The sequence below is a fragment of the Desmodus rotundus genome, chromosome 9 (assembly GCF_022682495.2).
Source record: "Desmodus rotundus isolate HL8 chromosome 9, HLdesRot8A.1, whole genome shotgun sequence".
NCBI classification, from domain to species: Eukaryota; Metazoa; Chordata; class Mammalia; order Chiroptera; family Phyllostomidae; genus Desmodus; species Desmodus rotundus.
The window spans coordinates 93260004-93281448 of record NC_071395.1 but is presented as its reverse complement, the minus strand read 5'-3'; the positions used below and the strand labels follow the sequence as shown (position 1 = coordinate 93281448).

The window sequence follows — 21445 nt, the reverse complement described above, 5'->3', positions numbered from 1 at the left end:
ATTTGTAAAGCTGGTGACACCTTTAAGGTGAATAAGGTCTGTGGATTGTATAATGGCAATTTCTGGGTTTTGAAACTAGGTAGATGTTATACAAGACCTCTCTGTACTGTTTTGTAACTTCTTAAGACTCCATAATCATTTCAAAATGAAAAGTTAAAGAAAAGCAGAAAATGTGTGGAACGGCCCTAAGTCAGTTCTCAAGAGGAAATTTATAGGACTAAATGCCTGTCCTATAAAAGGAAGAGTTCTGAAATCAATTACCTCTGCTTCCACATTCAGAAACTAGAAAAAGTTAAGCATTTTAAAGTGTGAGAAAGGAGCCCTGGCCTGTGTGGTTCAGAGGGTTGGAGCCATGTTGCATAGACCAAAAGGCGGGGGATTTGATTTCCGGTCAGGGTCAGGGCACGTGCTTGGGTTGCAGGTTCAGTCCCATCTTAGCTTCATTGAGAAGGCAACCAATCCTTTTCTCTTTCACATTGCTATTTCTCTCTCTCTCTCTCTCCGCCCTGCCTTCTCTCTCTAATAGTAATGAAGAAATGTCCTAGGGTGAGAAGAAAAAAATTTTAAGTACAAGAAAGGAAATAATAAAAGTCAAAGTGGAAATCAATAGAAAAAAATAGAAATAATATGGAAAAACAGAAAATAAATTAAACCTGTGCTGTGGATTTCTTCTGCTTGGGGCTTGTGAGATTCCCGGATTTGTGGGTTTATAGTTTTCATCACATTTGAAAACTTTTATGTAATTATATCTTCAAATATTTTTTGTCAATCCCTTTCTCTCCTTTTGTGACACCAATTATATGTATGTTGACCACTTGATATTTTCTAAGCTCACTGATTCTTTGTTCAATGTTAAAAATTCTTTTCCCCCCCATCTATTTTGTATAGTTTATATTTCTACGTATTTAAATATAGTGTCTTCTTTTTTCTGCATTTTCTCAATAAGTCAGTGTTTGAACATAAGGAACATTTATTTTATGTTGGATGTTAGAGCCTCTGTGTGCTACTTCTTCCACCATGTTATTTCATGGGGGCTTTTTTCTATTGATTCATTTTTCTCCTTGGTGTAGGTTTTTTCCTGCTGGGCATTTTCAATATCATGTTGTTGAGTGGTGGATTGTTTCGTATTCCTAGGATGCACTCAAGTTAGTTGGAATGAATTTGATTCTTTGTGTTATTTTTTAAGCATTGTTATTCAGGGTTCATAACAACCTTTTGCTTAGGGTAATTTAGTTATTTGAGGAGATAATGTAAATCTGTCTTTCTTATGTGGCCAGTAGTGGAAGTATGTGATTATAATTATTTTTTCAACTTCAGATGCTTAAACTCTTATGTATTATCTTGATCTTACATTATACCAGTTGTGCTGACTGGACTTTGGGCTCATTACCCTAACAGAAACACAAATAAGGAACATGTGTATAAGTATCTATAATACTTTAATTAATTGGTATAGAAATTCAGAGATTGAAGAAGTTATTTATTAGTGGAAATAATTTCAGTGGGGATGGAGAGAAAAGGCTGAATTTCAGAGACATTGAGGAGGCCGCATGTATGAGATTTGGGACTAAATGAGGTGACTGATGAAAAGTGAGGAGGGAAGGATGGCTGGCTTGGGTAATAGGTCATGACATTGATTGAAACATTAAGAGAAGTAGGTCAGCTGCAGGAGGGGAGAGAACTGGTGATAGCAGTGTTTCATCTGTTTCGGTGTACGCAGTAGGATCTAGGAAATAACCCCAAACTTCCATACGTCTATTTATAATTTAAGCTTCCTTCTGAAATTTTTTGTGCATAGTATATAATTGGTAATTGATGTAAGCTTTCTATGAAATAAGTTTATCCCTGAGAGAATATAGAGAGAAGAGATGAGGTTCTATTACGATACCCCAGGCAGCATGACACGTAAGGGACGGTAATTCCAAAAGTCCAACCGGAACCTCACTTTGAAGTCTTAGTGCTGCTTTGACCAAAACCTCAGTTTTGTTTTGTTTTTTAGGAAAAAAATGACATCTTTATTTTTGCTAATCTCTGAAATATAGCACTCCTTTAATTACAAATGTAGGAAACAAACCACAGTAGTATTAATGATACTTAGGACTTTGTTACCAATAAAAATCATGGATATTTTCATGTCATTTCACTATTGTTTAAGATATCCCCAATTTTATTATGTATATTATTTTAAAATCTTAGTTTTCATCATACTAAGAAGAACTAAGTTTTGGGTTTTATTTTATTTAATAGCTGGGATGTCTATTGATATATCTTCTTTTTAAAAATATTACTGCTTGGCTAATCTCTCGGACTTCACTAGCACTTTTATTTTAGTCTTTATCTATAATGAAGTAGAGTGTAGCGAACATTGTTACAGAAGTACAAAAATCACAAGTCAGCAGCGTAGTTACAGGTTAGATTCTAGAGATGTTGATTTCCAAGTGAATTTTGTAGCCTACAAGCTGCATCCATGAGAATAGGAATACCAAATATTTGCCCTTGTAATATAAAGTCAAACTTTTGGGTTTAGAATGGAGTCATTTTAGATATTTACTCTCCTATTGTTTTTTTGAACACATTGATACAAAAAGGAAAAAAATTTTTGGTCTTCTTTACCAAGGTCATTGTCAGTTTCCCAGAAAAGCAATTAAATACGCTGCAATTTTCTGAGCTTCTCTCTTTTGAACGTCACATTTGATTTAACCTAACATCCTGGATTGCATCGCTGTTGTGGTATGTACCAACTGTGATGGAGGCACTCAACGATATTTCCTTGCATTGTCCATAATAAATATTTGCCCAAGAGTGGGTAAGGGTGGAAGGGGAAGAATGAAATGTTTTTCTCTTGCAGAGGAAACTTGTAATGTAGGACTTATTTAAAGAGTGTTTATAGTCCATTGTTGGCCACTGGGTGTGTCACACTGCTCTGTCCACGTCTAAATATCTGAGGTAGTTTGGAAACCACTTCAGATTGAATTATATTTGACAGTTTTTTTTCTTATTTATATTTAATTTTGTCAACTGACACATACATGTCCTTCTGTAGAGAAATGATTTTCATAAAATGAAATTTTAGTCTTCAAGAGACTAAAATCTTGAGACACATTGAAACTGAATTTAGCCATATGTATGTTGTTTAACTTAGGGAACATGATGAAATCAAATATATTTTCTTCTTCAATGAAAAGATGTCATATAGTTAAATGAAAGTACTATCAGCAGCCGGCAAGCTTTATAAATGACGGACTGAAAAGGTTGGATTAGATTACCTTCTTTCTTCTTTCCCTTTGTGTTTATGGGATGTGTGCTCCTTATTAATACCCATATCTTTACATAGCTCTTCACACCCATGGAATAGTTGGTTGGGTTTTCTTGTCATTGATGAGTTATTGTTGAGATGTTTTAATGTCAAAATGCCTTTTTATTACAGTAGACCTATACTCCATTCTGAAGTAAATCTTTGCCTTTCTGTCATTTGTTTTAGTAATCACTAAAGTATTATTTACTAGTATTTTGTTCAAAAAATAATAATTTATATTATCAATTCACCTTCCAGTCCTAATTGTTCTTAAATTAAAATGAAACAAATATAATGGCCTTTTTTGTACTTTCAAATGTTTTTCTTACTTTATTTTATGAAATTCTAGTGACACTAGTAGCTTAATGTTTCTTTAGGTTATTGTATGACCTGCTTTTTCAAAAGTACATATGAGAGTATATATTCTTTTCCATCAATGCTATTAATATTTATTTCCATTGAATTGGCAGATATGACTGAGATAGGACATTAATTCTGATAGATTAAAGAAAAATAATCTTGGTCATAAAGCTTCTAGCCTACCAGTACCTCTGCTTCTGATGTCAACTACTCTATCCTGCTGAGTTTAAGGTTCCATGTAAATACACTGTTATTTCTGGATGTGCATTTTGTAAATTGGGCAGGGGGGACATGGGATGGAGGGTCCAGGGATACCTTTGACTTCTCTCCAAAAAGAAGGAGCTGAAACAGAAGGGTTTGTGTCTCTCACCTGCAGTACTGTAGTGGGTTGGTGTTGGCAGGAGCTTGTGGTTTGATGTGCCATCAGTTCCGTGAGTGAGGTCAATTGCTGAGAAATGGCTAAGTGGGAGTTTAGGGGGAATGCTCCAGCTGTCTGCTCTGTTAGTGGCAACAGGAGTTCTGGCGCCATTTCCGGGTCACTGTTTGTATCTGTCTGTGGGAGTTAGAATACAGTTGTTTCTCTCAGTTTCAGCCTTCTCTATAGAATTTCTGCCAATTGTTTGACTCCATTAAGTGTACAGAGGAAATAAAAGCCCGAACGACCAATCCACCAGGGGCTATAGATAGACCTTTTCTTTGTCCATACTCAGAGCACTGCATTAAGTCTCATTATCCATTTATAATAAGTGACCTCTGCCCCCTAGGTCATTGAAATATATTCAGTGTGCTTTTCTGACACATAGGGCACCTTCTCAGCAGCCTCACGAAACAACAGGACGGCTGATAGACTGGAGGACTGTGCACACTGCAGGTTTTTAAATGCACAGCCTTGTGCCACATCACTCTGGCAGGGTTTTTGGTTTTTTTTTGCTCTTGCCTGGTTCATAAAGGGGCTAAGGGGAGCCTAATATTTGGAAGATGAATGTAATGTTCCCTTTTCCTTTCTTTTATTATCAATTTTTTTTGGCCAGTTTTTGCATTTTTTTTTCTAGGAAGGATTTGCCTTTTTGTATGCTTCTGCAGTTCCTGGTAGAGAAATATAAAAAGAATTGGATATAGTGAAGGGAGAGGGCTGTCACCTTTGGAGAGTGATCGCCAAATATGCCCAGGGTGGCCCTGGCGGTTATCTTGGATGTGTTGAAAACCTGTCTTCTAGTCCTCTGCTCTGCCCAAATATGGTGATTAAACCTCCCACTGAAAAGTCTGGGAGATGGTTTTATCCTTCCTTGGTTTCTATAGTCCAGATTTCTTCTGTAAATTTGGACCACCTCTAGAGAGGTCAGCACGTCTCGTAGTTCTGTCTTCTGTTCCCAGTGTGTAGACAGACTTGGGAAAAGAGGGAGGTAACATAGTGATTAGTGGGTGAAATGTATTTACCACGTAAAAAAAAAATTATGTCCAGAGCTTCACCTTGTGTAAACTGAAGGTCAGCCTTCCAACCGTCTTGACTACCAGCTGCTAACTGTGTGGCCTTAGTATAGTGCCTGTGTGAAGTAAATGACAGGGGTCGGTCATTTACAGAAGCGTGTTGGGATAGGAAAAGTAGAAGACTGAGAGCCACTTCTTTAGCGACTCCTGTGAAGAGACTTTGAGACTAGGAGAAATTGTTTATGAAAATACTGTTTAAGGCCAACATGCCTATACTGGATTAGTGAAGCCCTCTTTCTCTCTTAGAAGCTTGCATACCCTGCATTTAGTGTCACGTGCATTGGCTTGCTCACTTCATTAGAAATATGTGAGACACACAGGGATTCAAAGAAGCCCAGTTCATTATAATGAATTAGCAGCCACACTGTCCCTAGAACGCAGGTGTCTAATGCAGAAAACTACTTTTGCTTGGAAGGATGGCACTGTGGCGTACTCTCAGATATTGGGACACAGAGATGTTATCTCGGAAGGTTGGCCATGGAGCCCCAACGCAGATTTTTCTCTCCAGAGCAGTTAACAGAAAACCTTAAAGTTGTCAGAACCCTCTGCATGACAAGAATTAATATATTAACTGGATTATAGCACCATTTGACAAATTGCTTACTAAATACATCAAAATTGATTGGACATCCCGCATTTGAATTGACAAATGGCTGCATTAGGAGAAGGAGGGAAATTCATTAATTATAGCTGCTCTCCACCATAGGAAATATAATTATATAAATATGGATTTTGTTAAAAGAAAAGTCTAGTTTGTGGCAGTGCCTCTTATTATGTGTATCTACACCTCTTTGCCATTAATAGAAGGGTTGCTTTTAGCTACTGTCCTTTAAATAATGGAAAATAATAATTTCTGCTGTGTTATATGTTTCAGGTTCTTCTGACTGTGTAGTAATCTTTAGTGATTATTTAAGAAAAGTAGAAAGGAACAGGGAAACTTTGTACTTCAGCCTTTCTGCTGAATTCTTAGTTGCATCTGTATTTGTTCATCTTGCACCTAAATTCTTATACTATTTAAGTCAAAAATCTTTGATAGTGTATAACCTTCACCATCACTGAAATGCTCCTTTAAAAGAATTGTTTTTTCCTACTCTGTTTGTGAAGGTGCCCAGCCAGTGACTGCGGCCTGAGGGAGGTGCGGATTGTCTCCTATGGTCGGAATCCTCTCCCTTTACTGTTGTCATGTGACAGGAGGCTTTCGCCGTGTGATTTGGTGGAACTTGGTCAAGAGACAAGCATTGAATTACCTTCATTGCCTTTTTGTCATCAGTTTCTTGCCTTTCTTACTGTGCTTTCTTTGTATTTTAAGACCACATGAAGAGCGTCAGAACCAGCCTTATATGATGTCAAGTCTGGGTCAGAGCTAAGTTTTATAAGGAATATTTTGAGGCTTTTTTGTTTTTCTTCTTCTCTTAGGCCAGCCTTCCAAGGCTGTTTTCAGGTGCCAGAGACCCTTCCATGGTTATGTCACACACATCTTTAAATATGAAACAAAACCGTGTTGTCTACAATGAAATCTCGTTCATTAGGGGTATTTTAGAGAATGTAAAGTTGAGGCCCAGAGAACTTTGTTTCTGTCACTACGTGTGACGCTTCCTGGAATGTCAGCAAATTCCTTTGTGTTGTGAAACACAATAAAAAAATTTAAAACTAAATGTAATTTTTCTCCATTGTTTGATAGCTTTAGATGGTATCTCTGATCAGGATATATAGGTATTTACTAAGATGAGAAAAATGATTGTATTAAGGAGGCATGGACCGCAGACATCATGGAAACTCCAAATGACTGGTACAATATAATTGATATCTGAGACAAACCATCTCTTTCACGTTTCACATGAAAGTTTTAATTTAAAATAATGAACTTACTAAGTAAAGCTGTGATGAATTTAGGCAGTTTATTCTTCAGGTGAAGAACATGGCCTTTGGCATTTGCAGTTCTAAATTCTTTTTCTATTATTTGCTGCCTGGGTTACTTTGAGCAAATAACTTCCCTGAACTTTAGTTTACCTGCCTTTAAAATGGGAATTAAAAATACCTTTCATACAGGACTGCTGTCAGATTAAACAAGATCATTCCTCCAAAAAGCTTCATACACTACCTTGGTAGAATAGAAACTCACTAAAGATAGCCCGTTGTTTGTAGGCAGTGTTAACAGAAATAGACCCTTGTCCTCCTTTGAGATCTCTCTTGCCTCCCTCCATTCCAGGTGCTTTGTGACTGAGCAGCAGCCAGGCGGCACAGCTAAAGATGCTTTGTTGTTGACAAACAGCAGGAAGGGAAAATGCTTGTGCTAGGTCCTGTCTCTACTGGTCTTTAATGGTCACCTGGACAAGTGTGGCTCTATCCCTAATGTGTGCATTTTCAACGCTGTAGAAGTAAATTCCACTTAGCATTTCTAAATTATTGATGCAAATTGAAAATGTCTCTTAGGCTTCTTTGTTTTGAGCATCTTCATTCCTTTAGTAATTTATAGAGAGTGAGATTTTTCTTGGTGTCCTCTGCGTGCCGGAAAGCTTTACTCTGGGAGTTGTTTTTCATCGTTGCCGTAAGACTCTGAAACTTTTACCTAAAACGGTAAAATTCTCCATCCTGAGACTTCTGAAATGGCAGACGGACATTTGAGTTTCTGAGGTTATCACTGGAATCATTGTTCACTATTTCAGTGAGCCTTCCAGTTTTCCATTCCATATTCTTTGGGTTTGTAGTATAACATGCATTCATATAATAATAATGAGGCGATTTGCAACAAAAATTTTCGAAAGCAGTGAGAGGGTGGGAGAGAGAGAGAGGGGAGGAAAGAAAGAAAAAAGGGAGAAGATAGGAAGGAAGGGTAAAAGGGAAGAAAAAGAGAGAAGGGAAAAAAGGGAGGAAGGAAGGATGAATTATTTCAGTTCATTATAGGATATAGAGATTTTTTTATTATGGGGATGTCCAAACATACACAGAATTCCAGGGAATAGTATCACAGATCTGCTGAATACCCAGCTTTAACAACTGACAACATTCTGCCTCTCGTTTCTTTTGTTCCCCTAAAACCTCTCCCTCTGTCTCTGTTTGTGTCTCTCTTTAATGTAAGGTGCATAAAGTATTATGAGAAAGCCACCCACTGTTACATCTTTATGCCCGAACTCTTCAGTACACATCGAATGGTAAGGACTTTAAAAAACAAGCGACTGCCATGCCGTGACATAATACGCAGGTGACACAGTGGCGATGGTTTGTGGAGATAACTCTTTCCAGTAGTTTCGTGTTTTGGACCAGTAATGGGGAGAGCCCCCTTGGAAAGTGTCTCTTGCATTTGGAGAGAGAAACCCCTACGGTGGTGTGGGGTGTGTTCTCTCCCTCTCCTTCCCATATCTTCTTGGTTCTGTGAATTTTCTGGTTTATTTAGAGGTAAATCTTGAACATTTAGTTTCTTTATCATATGGAATCCATCATGGATCCTTAATGATTATTTAGAAAGATTTTAAATTATGTTCTAAGTACATGTTGAAAATGTTGATGTCTTCCACGTCTAAAAGCTTTTAACTCTCCGCGCCAAGAGAACTTCGTCTCTTTTGCTTAGGCAAGAGAAAATCTGCACTTAATTCCTCCTGCAGTGTAAAGATCTAGACTTACCTAGCATGTAACTAGATAATGAGTAAGTGGAGCGTGGACGGAGCTGCGTTAACTCTTTGCAGAGCGGGATTTTTGCCGTTTTTCCATTTACAAACAATTCCCTTCCCTTCTATTTTCATATGTCACACTTTATTCCGGAGGCTGGACTGAGTGCATTCGATCCTTTGCTCATCAGGTATGGCACTGTAGGTGGGATCAAGAACAAAAAGTTTGCAATAACCGGCTTATTGCCTACTTGCAAAAACTGGTACATTGATGACTGAACACAGTTTAATGACCCCACACAGTGATTTCTTACCTTTAAGACGCCAGTTTGCAATAGTTTCTGCATCATCCTGTACTCATCTTAGTCTCTTATAGAGGATGTTACATTTTGGAGAATTGATTTTTCCTGAAAGAAGTGCCTCTAAACTACAGGGTTAGCTGTGAGAATACAGTTGCCACTACTGAAGGATCACAGCTCATATTTCTAAATGCATAGAATCAGCAGCAGGAGAGCTTCTAGCTTCCAGCAAGTAGTCATGTCACTCAACCAAAGCACATCCCACCATGGGTACTTGGGCAGTTGCTAAAAGCCGGCCCTGTATTTGATATGTGTGTGTGTAAATACGGAGACATTGATCAGAGGATGTGTGTGGAATGAGAGAGTATGTACATAAGCACTTCCACACCCCTATTTAGCGGAGATATCCCTAAACCTAAGGGAGTAGGGGACTTCATCTCACTCAATATGCTGTAAGCTCAGCTCTGTTCCATGCACTGCTTTCCGTTGTTCGCTGACAGGCATCTGATTTCTTCGTTTGACTTCTTGGATTGACTACATTAACCACACCAGTTTTGGTGTGTTTTTCACAATTTTTCCTAAATTTTCATTTTTAAACAGGTACATGGCTTACACAGTTTGCAAGGTACCAAGGGCTGTTTAGTGGAAAATAAGTCATGCCTGTGTCCTCAGCCTGACCTATATCCTCGTCCCTACCCTTTCAGGAGACACCACTGTAACTGGAGTTGAGCTTTGACGAGAATGGGTTTGTTCCAATTTAGACTTCCATGTCTGTGTAGACTATGTGAACTGCGGTAAGGCAAGGTCGGTACCCATGATCTACAGGGAAGGTATTATACAGTCATAGTACAATCCTTCAAAATAGCAAGGTGGACTTTTGAAGCTACCCTGCTGTTGTTTTAATGTGTATATAATGTAGTCGTGCTATGAATCGGGTTGCTTTAATGCACATCAAATAGGCATTGTGTATATCTTTCCACGTAAATAAACTCCACCTTGACCTTATTTGAAAATGTTTTGAAGGGATTGTTGCAGTCTGTTCAGTTCTCAGAAGCATATTGGGACCACCTGAAATTTTTACTGGAGTAGGCGATCTTGCTGATAGCACGAAACCATTACGTTTCACAATCAGGAGCCAGACTAAACTGTGAACCCTTCCCGACTACCTCCAGGTCTGATTTGTCCAGACGCTATGTGTCATGTGACCCTCATGGCAGCAGGAATAACAAATGAAGACTCCGGAGTTTCTGTCATCTCTGAGAGTATTACACGGTACTGGGGGGCGGAGGGGGGGGCAGGAAAAAGAAGGCAGGGCAGGGCAGAGATGCGCCCAGTGTTCCGGTTATTCGGTGAAATCTGTTGTCTCAGTCAATGAAGATACGTCATTTTTCTAATCATAATACCTGTGACTATTCTTCCGAGAAGGTGGAATAAAAGAAAACCTGAAGTGTACAGTGACTGACTGTTAGAAAACTTTAGTAATCAATTGGAGAACATCGGTGGTACCGCTCAGTCAGGGTGCATGGAAGATGATTAATTCAATTAATATGTAATGTAGGTAAAGCTTGTCCCCTGTTTGGGGGTTGTAATGCTTCAGCTGTTACTGCACTGGTGCAAGAGATGGCTCCTAATAAACAGAACAGCCAGTAAGACGCAGCGCTATTGCTTAACTACCCCGAATGAAATTCAGTGAATTCCTGTGTGTTTAAGTTGAAACACTCAAACATCAGAGAGAAACTTCTTTCTAGTTTTCAGGAGAAATAGTCCCTTGATAAGAATAAGAATGCTACTCAATCCTTTACATAGTGAAGTGTGTTATTTTTAGCCTGAGAGCTTTCTCACTTTTTAAAAAATTGTTTTTAAAGAGGCTTAGTGTTTAATTTTTGCCAGTTTGATAGTATGAGAGCCTCACTTTCAGTTGGCAAATCTCTTATTACTACTGTTTGCACACATTTGTTGGCTGTTGGATTTCATCTTTTGTGAGTTGCTTGTTCATTGGAAATGCCTGAGACCATTTTGCTTTTGGATGGTCTTTCGAGCCTTTCTTTTTAAAAGGCAAATTTTAGTTTCTGTACTAAGAAACTACATTCCCAGGCAGAATTTATTCCTCAGATCCTGAGTGCTTTCTGATCAGAAACAGAGTTTGGTAAAGAGCCCTCTCTCATTGTATGGCTGTTATGTAAATGCTGTTTTTAATAAGTACCAAAAATATATTGAAGTTTGTCCTTGGACGAGAGTTTATCACTGTTGGCCTTTGGGTGAACTTTGAGCCCGAGCTGTTTCATTCAAGGCAGCATGATGTCATTTAACTCACAAATTTCTCTGTTGCTAGAAAAAGGCAACATGTTCCCCTAAATAACCTAAAGGGCTGAATAATTCTGGCACAACATTATTCACCTCCCAGGTCTCCACTAAAGACTTCAGCATGGTAAGAGTTTCATTGTTTACGGAGGGTTGGTGGGGACATGGTAGGGAGTGCGGGGAACAAAAGCTGTGTCTGGTCCCGAGTCTGCAGCATAGTTTACTCCACTGCCCACTGAGCTGCAGTGTGGCCCACCTCACACTCCCTTCTCCAAATAAAAACCTTTGGATCCAGCTTTGTTTCTTCATAGGAAAAGACTCTGGTTTCTTTCTGGATCTATACATTCAGCATATGAACCTATTTTAGGGTTTTCAACAGAAGCTAAAGCCAAGAGCTCTATGTCACAAAAACTAGATACCATTTTTTTTAATTTATTTTTTTTTAATTTAAGTGTAGTTGATATGCAATCTTATATTGATTATATATAACTAGACAGCATTCAGAGCGGTGTTTTCCCCTTGTTCGAGAAGCAGATTTCCCTGATTCAATTGCATTGAGATTCGTTTCAGGGAGTAGAACAGCTTTTTAATGTCTCCTAAAGTTGGGAGCATGGAGTTCACTGGCGGCAGAACCTGTAGTTCATTAGCTGTGTCCTCTGAAGCTTCCAGAGCTCCAGCTAAGAGAATTTATTACTGGGAGTTCAAGAAATGTAGGGAAGAATACAACCAGAACAGAACAGAACCAAATGGATTTTCCCTTCCTTATATTATAAATAAGCACTGCCCTGAGTTCAATATTATGCTTGGTGTTAGTTTATGTAAAAAGGATGCTTATAACCCATCTGTTGTTAGTCTTTTAACTTTGATATGCATTGTTGAATCTTTTTTTCTTTCATTACTTTAAAAGCAAATGGTGCTGGGAGCAAATAATTTTTTTTTTTTTTTGTATTCTTTCATCTTAATGGAACACCTAGCCCCTGTGTACCCTGTTGTAAACTCCATAGTTAGGAGATTTTTTTTTTTTTTTGAATACCTAAACCATGTCGAATACACTAAGAAAGGTAATTACCTGCTCTAATATGAGGTGTATTCAATATACTAACGATAAAAACTTCTGTTTTCTAACCAGAAGACTAGATTTGTTGCAGCTGAGAGCCAGCTGAGAGCCAGCTGTTAAATTTTGGGTATTTTAGAAAGCATGTGATTCCTTGAAATTGAGGGTCTATTGTTATCATTTTGGAGAAAACTCCGTGAAATGTGAACAGGTTAAAATTTCTCCAGGCCTAGAAATAACTCCTTCTTGGAACCTTGGTTGAAACCTACATATTCTAACTTACAAGTATTAATCTTTATTCATTCCATTAATCCATGTTAGAAAGGCGACTTCAGAGTCACTTTCAGTGTCTGTTAATACAATGTTTATAACTTTTGAATTTAGCCGTTGTTATTTGAATAGTTTATACCTTGTACCTATAGCTTTAACAGCATCTAAATTATGCCTTTAACTTCCTGTAACTCATAAATGCTATATTTGATGTGGATAATTTATAAAAACTATATACCCATTGATCCTTACATTATGGCACATAAGACATCTAAAAATACAAGCCCAGAGGACTGGTGCAAACTGTTTATACATTTGAGAAGTTACATTATGAATTGACCCTTTCCATTTTGGAATATAGAAAATTTTATTAGGTGGAATTCAGACTTAGACACATTATCAAAAGACCATTTAATCTCTTTGTTAATAATTTTACTTACAATGTTGTCCCGACTTGGAATTTTGGGGGGAGTTAGGTTAACAGGACTAATTTGCAAAGGTCGGCACTGAAGCAGATTTGTTTGGGTTTGCTTTGCACATAAACATAAAAATATATATAGAAACACATGTATACACACCTCTCCCCCCATATATCACTGTAAGACAGCAAAATACACGTAGTGATTTTTTTAGCTTTTATTTACTCACTGGAAGCATGGTCTGCCTTCCTGAGAAGACAATATAAACAAAGTCTGGCTCACAGTGACCTCATAACGGTCCGCTGGTCCAGCCCTGCTTGTTCATCTCTACTTACCAAGTGCCTGCCCAGAAGCAGTACTTCGGAAGTTGTGTTCTCTGAAGTCGATTGGCAGGGTATCCTTTTTAGCTACATGGCTAGGCTTGTTTTAAATTATTTTACTAGTAGGGACAAAGTAGGGATGGAACATGGCAGATGTTTTTGTTTCAAAATTGCATACATTTCCTGTCCCAGGTTTATTAATTATCTAAGAACAGCTAGTACGTAAAACATAACATTTTTCTTTAGGTAGTAGGTACGTATGTGTGTTTGTTCATTAAACTCAGGCTTGCAAGATATATAACTCATTTGTCTGTTTTTGGTGTGATTTATTTATTTTTAATTGTTTTTTATTGTTCAATTACAGTTGTCCCCATTTCTCCCCCATCATTTTTCAATAAACTCTCGTAAGTTCTCTTTTGTACCTCCATTCTAACAAATGTGGAAAAATTAATCTCAATCAATTAGCGGCCTCCCCAAAATTGCATCTACATTTGATGGGGCTTACAGATTGCAAAGATAACGAGGTGGGGAAGTTGCAGACATTTTGTCCTTGTTGTAACCACTGAGATGTCCCAGTTTCCTACCTGATCGTTGGTTATTGCTTCATATAGATCTCATCCTTGTTTCTACTTCCAAGCCTGTCAGTTCTTTGGGCCTTGTTCATATTAGTCTTAGACACATAGTAATATTCTCGAGTGATTCATGGGAAACTTTGAGAGGTTGCTACAACTTGGCTGTGTAGATATTCTTTGTGCACACGTGTTTTACTCTTGCACCACGTGGGACCTCTTGCTGCTTCCTTGAACTCTACGGTATGATTTTTCAGAGCTCTTCAGCCCTTAAACTCCTTCAGGATTCTGTCAATTCCTGCCCTTCCTTGGGAACTCTTTTTTCCCCCTTTCTGTTTATGGTGCACCTGGTCCAGTTTCTGAGTCTTTCCTAATAATTGGTCAGAGAGCATGGAAGTTTTGCTCTTGTCATACATTCCATCTCTTGTTATCCCACTGTCAAGATTTTGAATTTATTTTCAATGTGACTTTGTATGTCATTGCCTTCCCAAGTTAGTAAACATGACATATTTTTCTTACCTGGATTGGGGAAGCTTTTAAAGGTAAAGAAATGTAAGAGAAGGAAAGATATTTATTTCATGTGAAAAATATATCATTTCACCAGACCTGTATTTTATTTTCAATTTTAAAGAATTTATTTTCCCAATTCTAGAATAATATTCTTGTAAAATCCATGGTTATTGCAATACTTGCATTGCTTAAAAGAATTCCTGAGAATTTTGAAGCATATTTTTTAAAAAAACAGAAGCAAAATAATGAGACCTGTGTTTTTATATTGTGATACTTCTGAATGCTTCAAAACATTCTTAACCGGGAAACTATTTTTAAGTGAACATAAAGTGTGGAAACTCTTCTTATAATTTCTACTTAGAATTCAAGATTCAGATTTAATGTTTTATAGATATATACTTTGTATTTTTACCACGTTTTTTGGAAAGCAAAGGAAGGCTAGGAAGAGGAGGAGGAGAAGGTTCTTTCTCTTCTCATCTCACTTCTCCCTCTGAGAAGTTCCAGACAGACACTCTACCAGAAAACAGCAGTAGAAGGCCTCCCCAGACACTTCTCGCCCAGCCTCAACACCTCAGGACCGGCCTTGGTTTGTCTGTGCTCATGCTCTTCCCCCCCCACCCCTGCCCCTGGATTATTTTTTAAGTTTGTCCCATTTTGATGGTGGATAAATTAGTATCTAGCCATTCTGATGTCACTACTTAGTCCAGAATCCAAAACTCCATCCATTTACTTAATCCTTTGGGAGTGCAAAATAAATATTTTGCGATGGGTACTAGCCTAGGCTCAGCATATATAGAATGCAATGTAAACTCTTGGAAAAGATTCACATTAGGTACTCGTTCATCACACATGGTTATACTTTCTCATTTCTCTGTGGAACTGCCCAATATCTTCCATCCCATTACCCTCAGTTTTTTTTAAGACCTCAGCAAACCTTTCTTCCTCCTTCCCAGACCCCTTTGTCTTACTGACTAACCTTCCACTCTAAAACTGCCTCCATATAAACTACACTGGCCTCCTGATGTTATTGAAACATTTCTTTTTTGCTCCCACTTCAAAATCTTTGTACTTGGGGTTGTCTTTATAACACCCTTCCCTCAAATATCCGTATGACCTACTCCCTCCCTCCTTTAAAAATCTTCTCTGCCCTCATCTGCTTACCAAACTATTTCCTGATCTCTAGATACCCGTTTGCAACATACACCAAAATTATTTCCAAGAGGTTGCTTAGATATCAGTTAGATAATTATGTTGGTATTCTCTTCTGTGTGATATTCAAAGACCATGCGACATTAGGGGTCGTCCTGAGATGACCACTCGTGTTTCGTGCCCCATGCCTGTCAGCTACAGAGCTGTGCTCGTGGGGGCCCAGTAGCGAATGGTCTGCACTGCTGCAAATGGTGAACTTTGGTCCAGTCCACATTGCCCGTGGAAACCGACTGCCTTAGGTGCCCTTTCTCCTCCCCCAGCGAGTTAAGGTCAGTTGTTTGTGAACACATGTCCTTTAAAATCTTGCCCTAGGCTCCACTTCATCTACCCCAGATCTACCGGTTTCACTAAGATTTCTTCAGGACACCGTACCTCGTCCTGGCAAAGATGCAGTGAGACTAGCATTCTCCATCACTGCTGGTGGAAGTGCGGAACTCTGGGAATATGCAGGAAGAAATTAAAATATGTTCATGTGCTTTAATTTCATTTTTAGGAACGTAGCCAAAGGAAAACGCATGTGTAGAAGTATACGTATGTCTGGGTGGTGGAAATTATGAGAGTATTTTCTGTTTCTCATTCTTTTCTGTTTCTTCCACGTTTCTTTAATACTCATCTACTTTTCTTCCTTCTTTTCTCTGTCTTTTTATTTTCTCTATTCCCCTCCAGTTTAATTGCTTTATTTCGCTTAGTATTAAAATGGTATGTGGAAGTAGAGAGTATATGGGAAATCTCTGTATCTTCTGCAACTATAAAAGTGGTCTAAATAGTCTGTTTTATAATAAAGTAAATAAATAGCATAGTACTTTAAAAAGAAGAAGCTGTGTTTTACTGGGATAACAATTGGTTCATGGTAGAAACTCAATAAATCGTTGTTGAATTATGAGTTTGACTGAGCAGTTTCCTCTTCATACGAGAAAGTAGGCTCTTTGTACTTAAAGCCTGTACCCTACTGTCACTGGTGAAGGGGTCCTTGCCCCAGCTGAAGAAATCAAGAGAGGAGGAGAAACAGATTCAAGCGAAGAGGTTTACTGAAAGCAAACTGGGGGGAAAGGAGAAGGTAGGGAGCTTGTTGCTTCAAGGGAATACAGACTAACGAAGAATATGGCTCCCATACTGCTGCCTGGGTCTGGCTCATATGGGGCTGGGTTCTTCACACAGGCGCGGAGCAGGTTTCTGGCATCAACCAACATAGGCACAGAGCAGAGCTCTTTGGGAACCGCCTGAAGAGAAATGTCAAACTTAACCCAGGAGAGGCTTAACAAATGACTGAAGAGAATTCCCATCCATTTGAGATCAGCTCAGGCTGCCTCAAGATAATGAAGTTATTTTGGATAAATGAAATGTTTCAGAAATTAAAAGTGTTTTTAAAATAAAAATGTATTTTTATGCCTTCCATTTTTATGAAAGATTCTTTAAAAATCTTATTACTTGACATTTGTTTTAAGCATTTTTTCCCAGATCATAGGAACTGCATCATACTATTTTGTTTGTTTACTGGAGGTGATTTAAATGGCCTAAATCCTGGAGGTTAGGAAATGTACGCGTGCACATGTAGGGGAATCGTCCCTGCTTCTACATGTCCTTGTGCTGTTAAGATACAGGTAGTTGGTTATTTCTTCTACAGCGATATATGTCATGACCAAATTCCTGTACGTTTTTTTAAAGTGTACTAATTGAAGATCTTTCTTATTCCTAAGAAATTCAGTCTTTTTTGTTCATTAATTCTTTTAATCACCTTTATGCATTTATTGTCACGCTTTATCTTATAAAGTACCACAGCACCCAGGATGCTGTCCTCACATTCATTTAGCCACTGCATGAATTAAAGTTGTTTAAATACGCTTTCTTTTTCCTGTAGTGGTCCCCCCTGGGAGCCCTGGGCCCATTACTCGGCATGGGTCCTATGACAGTTTAGCTTCTGACCACAGCGGACAGGAAGATGAAGAATGGCTTTCTCAGGTAAAACTCTAAAATGTTTGGCCTGTTACAGTGAAAGAAAACAGGAATCTGTTGTCTGTTTCTATTCTTGAATTTTAAAAATTGTTTTCCTTAGAGGAAAATGAGCAGAATGGGGAACTCTTTGGGATTAGTAATAACTAATCAACTGTCTTTCCATGTTAGGAATTTCTCATAAATAACAGGCTGACGGTGACCAGAGGGGAGAGGGGAGGGAATTTCAGGGGAAACGGGTGAGGGGTTTGCAGGAACAATCATAAAGGACACATGGATAATAACGGGGGGGTCCTGGGGGTTGAGCTGAGGTGGGGAGAAAAGGCAGAAAACTACTTGAATAACAATAAAATTAAAATAAATTTAAAATATTCTCATAAATACTGTGGCAGGGATACATATATTATTTATACACACACGTGTGTGTGTACATTAGCTTTTATACAGACAGCATAAAACATGCATGTCTTTCAAACAGTCCACGTAGTTCCTTAGGACCTTGTATTTTAGGTGGACACTTAGGATTAAAATAAGAATTGGCCTTGTTAAAACAGTGAAACCATTCGACAATCTTTGGGATTTATTTTTCCCACCATTTTTCTGAACACTGGGCCCATACTTTGATGAGGAAGGCTCAGCGTTCTAGTCCACATAAGCCCTGAGTGCACCAACTGGGTCCCCCCCACGCTCACGCACGCTGCTTCAAGTGGTCTCCAACGCAGTCCTGAGCCAGCTTCTGCAGACCCTTCCTCCCCTGGCCAGGTGAAGCTCTCTTCATCTCAAGGGCTTTGAAATAAAAGGTACTTGGGCAGATTTCAAAATGATGAGATTACAAATGACTTCATTACAAATGCTGTTATGTCTGCCTCGAAGCTGACATCACTTGGTGAAGGTAATGGCCTGTCTCAGATTACCAGTCCGGGGCCTTTTCCTCAGACAGGTGCCTCGGTGGAGGCGCGGCGTGGGGTTATTGCTTCTTCAGGGAGCGCAGCCCGAAGAGCTACAGGAAAAGTGGACACTGGGGAATGAAATGGTTTCTAGGTGACACGTTTCATCACACCTAAAACACAGGAAGCTCTTTCAAGGAGGGCCGGTGCTTCAGTTCCTGGCCTATGGAGAGACATCCTTTCTCGAACATAACACAATAAATTTTTAAAAATAGAGGAAGAAGGCTGGCAAAGAAACCACTGTCCTTCACGTCAACTTTTCAGTTAGCAGCAGGGGTGATGTGTCTGTCAGTGAGAGCGTGCACACCATGTGTTAGTGCTGCACACGGCAGGGGAGTGAGCAGGAACATCTGGCCGTCGCCTCGGTGCGACTGCACCGGCATCTGTTCACCTCTCGGCTCTGCGGCACTGATGGTTTTGAGCTTAAAATACACACAGTGCTTCATCTGTGGCCTAATTCACATTCCTGGATACAACCACTTGAATGAGAAATCGCTGTCCTACATCTGAGTAGTCGTCTCCCTGTGAGGAGTGGGAATGTGAACGGTGTTTGAAGACCATGATGCTCGTTTTGCCCTTCAGGACTTTCAAACACAGAGCTGCACTCTGTGGACCTTTTCAGTTATGTTTTGTTAAGAACGAATCACTGCAATCAGAGAACCGAGATTAAATACAAAGGAACCCAGGGCAGAGAGAATGCACATGGGAAGTCAGTTCCCTCAAGTGTGTGCACAGACATGGACGCAGCAACTACAGGGCACTGAGAGACAGTCTTTCACCGAAGGTTTGCGATGTTTAGTCTCTCATGCGTGTTGCTCTTTCATAAAATTATATATTTGTGTTCAAGTTTTACCCAGTGTCTACTATTCTGAGCATGAAATTCATAAAACATTGTAGTTTTACTGTTTTGGGGCCCTTAAAATACCTGTGTCACTCTTCGTGATAGTTGGGAAAACACTTTGAATAAGTAATGGTATTTTGAAGACAAATCCAGTCGGACAGAAAACTTGTCATACTCTCTTAATTTAAAAGTGGATTATGGGGTATTTTGAGGGCAGTATAGTAAATATTATAATATTTAATTGTGGAAATAAATGGGGCTTTGGGTGTTGAAAATTAGTTTAGATCTTTTTATTCCCCCTTGGATAGTTCAACTTCAAGCTTGTCAGGAGCTTGATTCTCAATGAGGGAATTATTTTTAACTTGTGGGTTTATAGGTGTAGTGTTCAGTGCAGGCCCACAGAGTGGTAAGTACGTCTAGGATGAATGAAGAAGACAGTCTCTAGGGAGCTGATGCTGGTTTTATGAGACAGGCAGCAGGCATACCTACATACTATGTATTTGTGTGTATGCATATATATATATATATATATATATACACACATGCACAAAATTTTTCGTTTATCTTTGTGAAAACTTGTAGGAGGGGTATAGTGAGTATCTGTGTAGGCTGTGATTATCATCACCTTTGACTGTGGGAGCCCTGTCCCGCTCTCCCTTGGTTAAAATAGGCTTCTTGAAGAATGTGTTCAGGGGGTGGGGGTATTATAAAAGCTCTGAAAGGTCATAGCACATTTAAATCATGATTCCTGATCTCTTTCAGGTAGAGATTGTAACGCACACTGGACCCCATAGGCGGCTGTGGATGGGCCCACAGTTCCAGTTCAAAACCATCCATCCCTCAGGCCAAACCACCGTCATCTCTTCTAGTTCATCTGTGCTGCAGTCTCACGGTCCAAGTGATACTCCACAGCCCCTTCTGGATTTCGATACAGATGATCTTGATCTCAATAGTCTCAGGTAAGAAATAAGAACTAGGGGAGTCATTTCACTGGAATAATATGTTCATTTGTAAAGAGCATCATCAGCAGTGTTTATGTTTCCCCTTTGGGCACAGTGTCACGTTGCAGAATACACACACTGTAATTTGTGATTCCTCATTCACCGGGAATCTTGTGTGGGGTCTCATTGTATCCAATAAATGTTTGTGTTTTGGATTACATTTCCCAAAATGTTACATTTGTTACACCTTTTGAAGCCACTTTGTGCTGCCTCACTCATAGTCCTAATTGCCTCAAGTCTGGTGATACCCTCCTGTCCTGATCCTTCTCTTTCATCTTTCAGCTGAACTACACATCTGTCCTAATCCTGCAGATTTCTTCTTCCAGGCTGTGAAAGGTTTTTGGATAAGAAAGTGCTGATACAAATTCACCTAGAGTTTTTCATCTTTATATATTCTGTGATCCCCACTTGTAAGAATCATAATACAGGGCTTACAAAGTATGCTTTTTTATTAGGTGCTTTTTTTTAGCGCAGCTGAAAATTTTTTGACTTTTGCAATTCAGGTTTGCTTAGCAGTTTGATTTGTTACACGAAGATGACACATTTGGGGACAACAGACAATGAAGGGCTCAGTTTAATGCAATATAATCTGCCTTTCCATGTCTTCTCCTTTTAAAAAGTTCTATGCCGTATCTTTCATTGTACTTAAAAAAGCCCTCTGAAGTTTTTCTTGCATCCGTTTTTTAAAATTGTGGAGAAAGGTATCCCATTCAGATGTTGGAAATGTATTCTTAGCTGTCTCTTTACCAACATTGATTTGCCAACAAATCTTTATAACAAAGCAAAAGCTGTTGTAGAGGTGGATGTTTCCTTTTTTAAGAATAATTTATATAGTTGAATATGTCTTCTTTAATACCTTTTTTAGTGTTTTTTAGTTTGCTTTGCATTTTATGTCTTTCTTCCATTCCTTATCCTTTTATTTTTCTAGCACATTTTCATCTACTTTTTAAAAATTTCCCCAAGATGCCAGGCAATAGTTGACAATACAGTGTGTACTAGAGCGATTT

General features: G+C 38.8%; 1 protein-coding gene across 22 annotated transcripts in view; it reads left to right on the top strand.

Annotated features, from left to right (window-relative positions):
• BCAS3 (BCAS3 microtubule associated cell migration factor) overlaps positions 1 to 21445 on the top strand; it is a 487145-nt gene that overhangs the window by 213645 nt on the left and 252055 nt on the right. For all 22 annotated transcript variants that reach the window (XM_071219333.1, XM_053930625.2, XM_024573300.4 and 19 more), the window contains 2 exons: positions 17558 to 17658; positions 20200 to 20396. In XM_071219333.1, coding sequence (XP_071075434.1) covers positions 17558 to 17658; positions 20200 to 20396 — 298 coding nt within the window. The remainder of the gene's footprint in view (positions 1 to 17557; positions 17659 to 20199; positions 20397 to 21445) is intronic.